This window comes from Sciurus vulgaris (genome assembly GCF_902686455.1).
Source record: "Sciurus vulgaris genome assembly, chromosome: 7".
NCBI lineage: Eukaryota > Metazoa > Chordata > Mammalia > Rodentia > Sciuridae > Sciurus > Sciurus vulgaris.
Window position 1 is genome coordinate 79,869,545 of NC_136467.1, and position 11,451 is coordinate 79,880,995.

Here is an 11,451-nt window from a genome sequence, read left to right on the forward strand (position 1 = left end):
ACTCGGAGCCCAAATAAACTTTCCTTCCGTTGTTTTTGTTAGATATTTTGGTCACAGAGCTGCAAAGCTTACTAATACAGGGATGCACAGGCAGGGGGATTTGAAGGATCCAGGATATCTTCTAAAGCAGGGTGAACAGCTTGAGTGCTGAAAGTCCTGTGTCCCAGGAAACCCCCAGTGCCAGGCATACTCAAGAGAGTTGTCATGTCCTCCCTTGCTAACCAAAGCAGGTGTCTCCAGAGTTTTGTACTACCTTGCTTAAGATCCTGTAATGACTTTACCTAAGGTAATGATCACCTTGAAAAGGGAAACTAATTCACTTATTGCTTCACATCTCATTATCTATATACATAAAATCATGCCAGCACAGAGAGGGACCGTGGTGGATTAAATTCAAAAGACAACCTAGGAGGAAAATCAGACCAAAAAAATTCTAGACTTTGCTCATTTTATTGGAAATCCAATCATTTCACCTCCAAAAACCAGAGGGGAAAAATGTATGAGATTTCACAAATGTTAAACTGAGGAAGGAGACACATAATTTTGGGTTGGGCAAAACTGATTTGATAAGGGTACACTTCCCACAGATTATGAATTCAGTGCTGCTTTCAGCTACTAGAAGTGATTCTCTTTGTTGGGTTGGTTACTTGAATGAACCTTGGTAATGGCCTACATTAAATGAAATTGACAATGCAAACATTCCATGAAATAATATAAAGGAATCCAAAGATTTACAAAGAAAGCAGTGTTGGAGTGGATTTCTGGTGTGCAATCTGGCCATTTTAATCTTAATGATCTCATAATTGTGTGTCCTGAGAGAACCAGTGACTCTCCTTTTGTTAAAGCCTTCAGAAATATAATCGTGAGGGGAATATGGGCACCCATGAAAATAATTTTAATGATTCTTCTCTGTACACTGAGAAAGTCTGTGGGCAATACTACTGTTAAAATGGGTTTCCTGGTTAAGTGGAAACATTAGAACCTTGGTGTTGGTAGATGCTTTTGGCAGCAATTAAGAAAAGGTGACCAGGCAGAAACAGTAATCCTAATATAAGCAAGTTCAGTGTAATGAGAATAGTTTGGGTCACAGAAATTTTTGGTGGTGGATAATTAATCACAGGGTTCCCTGGCCTGAAATGATGTTTAAAAATTAATCAGGCACAATAGGTACTGAACAAGAGAAATGAATGCTATTGGAAAAAACTTACACAGCCACCAGTATATACCAGCTGAATATCAATCTGGCTTAGGACCAGATAATGTGCTTAACCCATGTAGGGCATAAATAATAGGAAAAAGCCTGACTACAGCCACCAAGATAGTGTGTGACCAAATTGCCGTATGTAAATATGAGTGAAAGACCTCTAAGATGAAAACCTTTATAATAATAATAATAATATCATAAATATGTTTTTAGTATCTTCTTCTGAGGCTTCCATTTGCTAGCATAACTGCACTGCAGAAAGGAAATGACTGGCCTTTTTGGAGGTCTTCGGGGACAGCTATAAAGTCACTGTGATCTATGAAACAAAGTGGGCGCTATAGAAATGAATTTATCCTATAGTTGTTTTCCCAGGGAAAAGTTAGATTTGATCTTTAAAAAAATGAATTTATAAATGACAGATAAAATTGTATGTAGGTATCAGGTAAGAATTTATATTTTTATCCTCTATGGCAATATCTTCATTTTGGATCCCTGATCCATAAATAAAGGGTTCTTCTGGTAGGAGTTACCAAGAGATTTGCAGAGATAAATTCCAGCCTCAAAAACTTTAAAAAGAAGCAGGAATGTGATTCTTATCACATTCTCCATTTAACATTATCTTTGGCATATGCAGGAGGCAGATGCGTCTCAGAATGATAGCACCTGTTCATAAACTTAATCAGAGAGTGATTAACTGCAGCTACTGTTAGACAAGTTTCTTGGAGCAAATCTGTAAGTAGCTATTACTTTGGCCAGTGCTTTTTTTGTTTTCAGTTTATTCAAGTACAGAATACTTGAAGCAGTTTGTCCTATTTAAATAAGCAATGCAGATAATCTATTTTCAATATAGCAACTCTCTGACTCTGTTGAGATTGTTGGTAGCAGGCCCAGGCCATCTCACCATTGTACAAGGGAGCTGCTGTCCTACACGTTGATGATGATCTGCTGACAGGAGTAGGGGAGACTTTAGGTTCCCTGAATGCCAGAGGGTGGAAGATAAATCCCATGGAAGTACAGGGGCCTGCCACCTCAGCCAGCTTTTGTGGAGGCCCAATCTGGTGCATGTTGGGATGTCCCCTCCAGACAGAAGAATAAATTGTGTACTCTGTTCATCCTGTTACTAAGGAGGGCCCTCAGTGTTTCCTGAACTTCTTCAAATTTTGTGTGCACTGCTCCAATCCAGTGTGGGTTGATCCAGATGCTTCTAGCTTTAATTGGACTCTGCAAAAGAGGTTTCTTTAAGGTAGCCACATGGCAGTAAAGTAAGTTGTATCATGTGGGCTTTATGAAAGAGATCCAATGGACTCTTTTCTGTGGCAAATCAGACTTCTGTATAAAACAAGGGTTTTGAACAAGACCTTGCCCTCTTTAGGAAATAACCATTTTTTGACTGACTTTAGGGCTACTTGAGGTAAAAGCAAATGAAAAAAAAATTATCTTTCCAAAAGAGTTCCATGAAAACCTCAGCCTTGCCAAGTTGTGAGAGGGATGGATGATCTGTGAGCCATCTAACTTGAGTTAATAGGAAACACAGTTCTGATTTAATACAGGGATGTTTTATAGGTTCCTGGTTATGGTCTTGACAGCTAATCTGGCCCACTCCTCAATTAATTATGCATATCCTCAGTTCTTTGCCTAACATGTAACAGACCAATAAGGAATGAGGAGCAAAAACATTCTTGAAGAAATGCTTGATTTAATTCAGTAAACTTTTAAAAAGACACTGCATATTTTATAAGCACTCTTCCCAAATAACCATTTAAAATTTTTAATGTACAGGATTAAGATTCTTAAGAAAAGTTATATTACGCAACTGATTCTGACTGCCCGGAGGGAAAGGGGGTGAGAGGTTGGATAGCACAAAAAGCACAAAGAAGGTGCTCAATAACCGAGCATTCAGGAGTCCAGAATGGGAGTAGCAGTTGGGATTTAAGCAAGAGCCCACTACCATTTTCAGAAGACTGCTGGAGGACCCGGATTCCAATTACCTTCTCCTCCCAAAACATACAACAAAGGGCAACTTCCCAAACACCCACTTTGGGGAGTTTTACATGGAGGGTGAGGATCAAGTTGTTGTATGTGCTCCTGTTAAGCTGGGCAAACACTACCAGCAGTGCAGTATACACAAAGCTGAGTTTTGAACGATCATGTTTATTTTTATATAAAACCTATACTTCTCCCACAATGAAAAATTATGAATATTATTAGTGCTAATAGGAAAGTGTTGCTGAATGTTAATATTGGGCATGTAAAAAAGCAGATTCTAAAAAATAATTGCTTCAGAAGCAGTGACGAGTTCATAAACTTGAATTTATTCTGTTTATTAAGATATGTACAATTTGTTTCATATTTTATTTGTGCTGGACACAGTGACACACACCTGTAATCCCAGTGACTCAAGAGGCTAAGGCAGGAGGATCACAAATTTAAGGCAGCCTCAGCAACTTAGCAAGGCCCTAAGCAACTTAGGGAGACGGTGTCAAAAAAAAAGGGGGGTGGGCTGGGGGTGTGGCTCAGTGGTTAAGTGCTCTTGGGTCCAATCCCCTGTACCAAAAAAAAAGTTTATATTTCTGTGGCTAATTTTGCTAATTTAATCAGGGGAAAAAAAAAAAAAAACAACTCTATAAGGTAGATGCCATTCTGTCTCATTTCAAAAGAAAAATGGTTAATGGATATATGTATTAGGCCTGAAAATTGTGAATGTTAATTATATTTATTCATAGTTTGGGGATACTATGTAGGAAAAGGACTCCTATACTATGTTGTTTTCAGTCTTACTAAACTTCAAGAAATGAGTTCTTGGGAATGTTGGCCATATTTCTTTCCTTTTTACATAGGTGAAGTGTGAGGCACCAGTTGAGTTCCTTTTGCATCCAAGGCTGGGTTTAAAACATGAATGTGTGGCAGGGCCTAGTGGCATTTTCTGTAGTCCCAGCACTTGAGTGGCTAAGGCAGGAGGTATGCCTGGGCTCAGGAGTTCCTTACTAGCCTAGGGAACATAGAAAGACTCCTTTTCCAAAACAAAACTAACTAAAATATAAATGGGCAAGCTGATGGTCTAGTAAGCCAGGCCCACAACCAGAGCCTTGACTTACAGGTCAGAGTTGTGCCCTGAGAGGAAACTCATTTTGAGATACAAAGTGGATCCAGGTTGTGTGGGCACAAAAGAACCTGATTATTGCAGGGTCTGCTGGCCCATTAGGTCTTCTCCTTAACCCAAGAACGTGTGTGCACCCTGGACATGGTAAAACCAGAAGGTACTGTTTCGTTAGAAATTCCATAAACTCCTCAGCATATGCAACTCTGGCATCTACCAGAAACATCACAAAGGGGACTGAGGCATTTCACTTAGTGTCACCAAAACATATCACCTACTTTTGGCATCCTGAACAGACCAGGACATTAGTGAAGTGCATGGGACCCAGCAGAATGAAATCCTCCCTGGGAAAGGGTTAAAGAGAGGTCATGGGCATAGGGAAAGTTGCAGAGCATGTTCATGATGCCTCTGTGCACACAGGAGATTCCCGGAAGTTCTTGGGCAGGGATAGGGACCAAGTAATGAAAGGACTGGCAGGAAGTACTTAAATAAGGGCTTTTATTATTAAAAGAAACTCAACTTGAAACAGGCTGGTGGGAGTTGGAATTTTCAGAAGAAATGGCCATTGAAATGTGTAACTATCAGGACAGAATCCAGTATGGGGAACCAAGAAGCCTCTGCTGAGGTAACGGCAACTGAAGGATGAGTAGGAAAGAGATAAAACAGTAGTTTTCAAAATGGGTTTGATTCTTTTCCCATTAAAGTGATGGTGCAGCCCTCCATGGTGGTCCTTCTCTTGCCCTGTGTAGCAATACACAGTGGCACATGGGCAAAGGTTGAAAAGATACAAGGGAACATTTTGTAGATGAGAAACCATATTTCTTGCCAATGGCACATGCCTGTAATTCTAGCAGCTCAGGAGGCTGAGGCACAAGTTCAAAAGCCAGTCTCAGCAATTTAGTGTCAAAAAGACAGAGCTGGGGATGTGGTTCAGTGGTTGAGTGCTCCTGTGTTCAATCCCAAGTACCAAAAAAAAAAAAAAAATTCATTTGGAGGTAACAAGAATGTTATAACATGGTGGCGCTGAGTGGAGGCAGCAGCGTGGAGCAGGGCCAGGCTCTGTTCAACGGGGACATGGAGTCGGAGGCTGGCGCTATGGCCTCTTCGACTGCGGATCTGGCCATTCCTGAGGAGATATTGGTCACAAATATCTAAAAATGGGATCAGATGTTGAGAGTGACCAATCTTCTGGAAGTCATCTGATGAAGTCCAGTCACCGACAGGAAATTATAAACATAGATGGATCTCAATGGAGGGTACATATGCAATAGTTTATAAAGGAAAAAGTAAACTGACAGAGAATTTGGCGGAAATTCTGTTTGGAACACAAAGAAGGCACACCCAGTACAGCTAAAAGAGAAGTTTCATTTTTAAAGGATTTAAAACATGCAAACATAGTAACCTTACCAGACATCATTTACACAGATAAATCATTGACTCTGGTCCTTGAGTATCTGATGTTTCTATACCAAATTCTACATGGATTAACTTATTGCCACAGAAGAATGGTGTTGCAAGGAGACTTGAAACCACAGAACCTTCTCATTAATAAAAAAGGGAAGTATGATGCTGGGCCGACATGTTGAAGATTTGGACCTACATTTTCTTCTATAAGATGAAGGGTCTCTGGTCTGATTCTGAGGTCCTTGATCCATTTTGAGTTAAGTTTTATGCAGGGTGAGAGATAGGGGTTTAGGTTCATTCTGCTGCATATGGATTTTCAGTTTTCCCAGCACCATTTGTTGAAGAGGCTATCTTTTCTCCATTGCATATTTTTGGCCCCTTTGTCTAGTATGAGAAAATTGTATTTATTTGGGTTTGTGTCTGTGTCCTCTATTCTGTACCATTGATATACCTGTCTATTTTGGTGCCAATACCATGCCGTTTTTGTTACTATTGCTTTGTAGTATAGTTGAAGGTCTGGTATTGCACTATCCCCTGCTTCGCTGTTCCTGCTAAAGATTGCTTTAACTATTCTGGGTTTCTTATTCTTCCAGATGAATTTCATGTTTTCTTGCTCTATTTCTGTGAGGTACATCAATTGGGATTTTAAATGGAATTGCATTGAATCTGTATAGCACTTTTGGTAGTATGGCCATAGATTTCCTTAACAGGACTCCCATAGCACAAGAAATAAAAGCAAGAATCAATAACTGGGATAGATTCAAACTAAAAAGCTTTCTCTCAGTGAAGGAAACTATCAGTAATGTGAAGAGAGAGCCTACAGAGTGGAAGAATATCTTTGCCCCTCATACTTCAGATAGAGCACTGATTTCCAGAATATATAAAGAACTCAAAAAACTCTACACCAAGAATACAAAGAACCCAATCAACAAATGGGCTAAGGAAATGAACAGACACTTCACAGAAGATCATCTACAAGCAATCAACAGATATATGAAAAAATGTTCAACTTCTCTACTAATAAGAGAAATGCAAATCAAAACTACCCTCAGATTCCATCTCACCCCAATTAGAATGGCGATTATCAAGAATACAAGCAACAATAGGTGTTGGCAAGGATGTGGGGAAAAAGGTACACTCATACATTGCTGGGGGCTGCAACTAAAAAGCTTTCTCTCAGTGAAGGAAACTATCAGTAATGTGAAGAGAGAGCCTACAGAGTAGGAGAATATCTTTGCCAATCATACTTCAGATAGAGCGCTAATATCCCGAATCTATAAAGAACTCAAAAAACTCTACACCAAGAATACAAATAATCCAATCAACAAATGGGCTAAGGAAATGAACAGACACTTCACAGAAGAAGATGTACAAGCAATCAACAGATATATGAAAAAATGTTCAACATCTCTAGTAATAAGAGAAATGCAAATCAAAACCACCATAAGATTCCATCTCACCCCAATTAGAATGGCGATTATCAAGAATACAAGCAACAATAGGTGTTGGCGAGGATGTGGGGAAAAAGGTACACTCATACATTGCTGGTGGGGTTGCAAATTAGTGCAGCCACTCTGGAAAGCAGTATGGAGATTCCTCAGAAAGCTTGGAATGGAACCACCATTTGACCCAGCTATCCCACTCCTTGGCCTATACCCAAAGGACTTAAAATCAGCATACTATAGAGATGCAGCCACATCAATGTTCATAGCTGCTCAATTCACAATAGCCAGATTGTGGAATCAACCTAGATGCCCTTCAATTGATGAATGGATAAAGAAACTGTGTGTGTGTGTGTGTGTGTGTGTGTGTGTGTGTGTGTGTGTATATATATATATATATATATAATGGAATATTACTCAGCCATAAAGAATGATAAAATTATGGCATTTGCAGGCAAATGGATGAAATTGGAGAATATCATGCAAAGTGAGATAAGCCAATCTCAAAAAACCAAAGGAAGAATGATCACACTGATAAGTAGATGATGACACATAATGGGGGTGGGAGGGGGCAAGAATGGAGGAAGGAGGGACTGTACACAGAGAAAAGAGGGGTGGGAGGGGTGGGGGGAAGGAAAAATAACAGAATGAATCAAACACCATTACCCTATGTAAATGTATGATTACACAAATGGTATGCCTTTACTCCATGTACAAAAAGAGAAACATGTATCCCATTTTGTTTACAATAAAAATAAATTTTAAAAAATAAATAAAAATAAAAAAGGGGAAAAAAGAATGTTATCATTATTGTCATCATATTGTTATTACTAGTATCAACTAATATAAACATCCTGAGGAAGAATATGTATCATGGTGTATTATCTTCATTACTCTTGAGACTTCATTACTAATTTTTTTCTGCCATTGCTATTAGAATCTAGTTTACTATAAGAGAACATTCAAAATAGAGATTTAACTTAAAAGTAAGAAATGTAGTAAATGTGCTCTTTTTCCTAAATGCTAGCATCATGAAAGGGAGAAATGTTATTCATATTTACGAGTTTGATTTTTGACATTAACTGTGGATCTTTAGACTCAATCAAATCAGCTTCAATGGTTAAATGAACTGTTTTATTAATTTACATTGAAATCGTTTTCAAATGACTAAACATAGGAACCTAGAAATAACATCACAGTTGCACTGTTATAAAGTTTTTTTTTCTTCTTTTCTTTTTTATCATTACCAGTTGAAAATTTTGAAGCTGGGGTTCTCATTGAGGTTACTATACAGCCACTGGCCTTTTTATTCTGGTCTTATTAACAGAAACACAGACTTAATGAAATTATAGCTTGTTAGGACTCTGAACTTTTGCTTTCAATACCAAATAATATCTGAAAAACATGCTCACTTTTGTGCTTTTTGAGAAATTCTAAGAACTGGCCCAGATTCATATGATAATCATTTCTTAATCCATAGTCACCATGGGCCTCAAGAAGTAATTCTTCAAAAGAATGGAAAAGGCGCAGGTCCTCGCCATTTCCTTCTGTCTCCATGCTTTCAGCATGCTTGCAAGAAATATGCTTCCAATTGGGATATCTAATTGTGTGCCAGAATTCCTCACAGTGCTCTTTGAAACCCTCCACACATATTATACCAGGCTTTCCTGTCATGCAAAATCCAGTGACATCTAACCTTTTCCCTACTTCCAAAATCTTTTTCCTTAAGTCCTGGTGATATATATGGTGACTGTAGATCCACATTCGGAGGAATGTGTTCTTGACAGGCTTTGCTTGTGTAGATGGTTCATACACAAGTTTTCTGTTCAGGAAATAGGATGCACTGTTGTCCTGTAGCCACTGGATTGCCGCACATACACAGAGCTCACCTGGATCAAAAGTCCCTATATAAGAAGTGAGACCTTTGTTGAGAAGTAGCTGCTGTTGTCTGTCAAGCTCAGATGACCGTCCAAACAGCTGCAATGCTACGAAGGGGTAGTTGTGAGGCATGGTTACTTGCAAATCAATTTTCACCTTAAAATGAAAATCAAATAGATTTAAATGCCATAAAAATCAGACAAGCTAGTTTATCAATGACAGTTTCAAAATTTTGATAAATGGATTATTGCTGTTCTATTTCCAAGTACTTTATATACACAATTCCATCCATTTATACATTCATTCTTTCTCATATTTAGAATATTACACATACTAAGGACCCTATGCTGGGACAGTGAAGTGAAGAAGTCAGACACTATTTCTACCTTCAAGAAAACCACAGCCTAGTAAAGGAGACACACATTAAACAAGTAACTATGCATAGCAAATATTTAATTTCAATTGTGAGAAGCATTACCATGGAAAAGTTCAGGGTTCCATTGAAGTGTATAACCATCAGGACAGAATCCAGTCTGGGGAACCAGGAAGACTCCTCTGAGGGAATGACAACTGAAGGATGAGTAGGAAATAGCTAAAACAATAGTTTTCAAATGCCCAGACTATGCGTTCCTATGCTATACTAATGTTGCTGTGGAGCATAGAGGTAAATTTATTTTTAAGGTTTAGATTTTGTTATCTGTATTTGGTTTTTGGGTTATGGTACCGTCAAAATGAACAAAACCCCCAAATGTTCATTCACTTAAAAGCCTGTGTTGCTACAGGCAACATCTAGATTTGTGAAAATCACAGTACAAGTAAAGGCAATACATACTGTAATAGGTGAACTGGTAAGAAACTGGATGAGTGAACAGAATAATGGGAAGTATGACTAAGATATTTTCAATAAAAATAGTAGGTATATTTAAAAGGTGTGCATATTTATTTAAAATTCAGAATGTTTACTAAAGACAATTTACAAAGCATCTCATATTTTATGTATTTTGCTTCCAAACAAGTAAAGGAATATGCATCTGGGATATTCTTTATTTGTATCCTGGACAGGAAGCTCATGCAACAGGTCTTTCGTTACAAACTGGGAACCTAAAAACAAGAGAGGGCACCCACCTTGGGCTCCTCTATCTGGAGCGTAATCACGAATTCGATTTTTGGTGGTAGCGCCTCCCTTCTGCCTTCCAGATATCTCTTTATATTCGTTAGGGCATTTACATCTTCAAGTTTTACTTCTCCTTGGTTAGGAAACATAGAAAACAGCATTTCCATTTCCAGCAGCTGAAGCTGAAGGCTTTCTTTTACTGTAGCCGACATGTTGTCTTTAAATCAACCTGCCTGGGAATCTGGAAAGGCCCAGGGGCACTGGATGTGTCAATATTAGATGGTGTCCAGCGAAATTTCCAGAAGTCCCTCTAGGAGGAAGCAGTTCCGCAGGAGCACTTTGCACAGAGAGCTAAGAGCACAAACCAGGACACTCAGACCCTTGAGCTTTATTTTCTGATCCCCACAGGTAGTGGGCACAACATCCCCTAAAATACTCCATTAAAATCCGAATTCAAGAGCTGGATGTAGGAATCTGCACTTGCAACAGGTGTTCCTAACTGTTCAGTCGCAGGTGGTTGCAAATACCACCTGCAGACAGTCTGCACGCCTGAGTTCTAGTAGAGACAGGGATCTGGCTACGGAATAGAGTTGACTCATATTTTGGCGGAGCTGGACGATGAATCTAAAGACCCGCAGTGCAGAGGTGCGGGGCCCGGAGTTTCCAGCCCCGGGTCGCTAGGGCCCCACAGCCCTCACCGCCTGCAGTAGCCACTCGGTTCCAGCGCCAATGTCCCTCAGGGAGAACCTTTCCGCTTCTCGCGGGAGCCACACAACCCAGGGAAAGCATCCCAGGAACTCCAGACGATTTGGATTCACCCGGCTTCCACCAGAGGGGCGCAGGCTAGGGATATCTTAGAGGTGAATACATAAAATGTCGTTTAGAACAAGCTCCGGGGGTGGGCGGTGGCCTGAGGTGGCTTTCAGGAGGCACAGGTTTGGGAAATTATCTCCGCAATCGAAAGAGGGATGCACTCTTTGGGGCCGAGGCCCCTTATCGGGGCTGGTTCCCTCCCCTGCCCTCATTCAAGACCACTAAAATTCCCAGCTTTCCGAGAACGCAAAGTCTGCGTCTCCCCCAGAGGCCCAGATTTGGAGACGGAGACTGCGTATCCTAGTGCTCTGATCCCCACAACTCCCGGATCATCGCGGGGCCTCACCCTTCCTTGGCCATTCACTCCAAACAGCCCCAGAGCCGCCCGTAACCGCATCCGCAGTTCTGCAGGCGCGAGCAGCGCGTGACCTCCAGGGAAGCCAGGGCGGGGCCGACCGACACTCGCCGCCCTGATTGGCTGAGGGGCGTGGCAACGGGC

General features: G+C 40.2%; 1 protein-coding gene across 5 annotated transcripts; it reads right to left on the reverse strand.

Annotated features, from left to right (window-relative positions):
* Nucleotides 1-8,274: 8,274 nt before the first annotated feature.
* On the reverse strand, nt 8,275-11,435 carry RWDD2A (RWD domain containing 2A). 5 transcript variants are annotated; one of them, XM_079147008.1, is made up of 5 exons: nt 11,299-11,435; nt 10,369-10,490; nt 10,151-10,272; nt 9,504-9,580; nt 8,275-9,181 (listed from the first exon to the last, which is right to left on the reverse strand). In XM_079147008.1, the coding sequence occupies exons 4-5, from the start codon at nt 9,540-9,542 to the stop codon at nt 8,504-8,506; spliced, it is 717 nt and encodes a 238-aa protein (XP_079003134.1). In that variant the 5' UTR covers nt 9,543-9,580; nt 10,151-10,272; nt 10,369-10,490; nt 11,299-11,435; the 3' UTR covers nt 8,275-8,503. The 5 variants fall into 5 exon arrangements, with proteins under 5 accessions (XP_079003134.1, XP_079003133.1, XP_079003135.1 ...); XM_079147007.1 differs by having other exon boundaries at nt 9,504-9,595; XM_079147009.1 differs by lacking the exons at nt 9,504-9,580; nt 10,151-10,272.
* Nucleotides 11,436-11,451: the final 16 nt, after the last annotated feature.

What these genes read in the sequence shown, in the direction of transcription:
- RWDD2A (XM_079147005.1), bottom strand. Translation starts at nt 10,351, where the DNA reads ATGTCGGCTACAGTAAAAGAAAGCCTTCAGCTTCAGCTGCTGGAAATG. An exon ending in TCCAGATAGAGGAGCCCAAG is followed by an intron (nt 9,182 to 10,150) that starts GTGGGTGCCCTC and finishes TTTCATTTTAAG; the next exon opens with GTGAAAATTGATTTGCAAGT.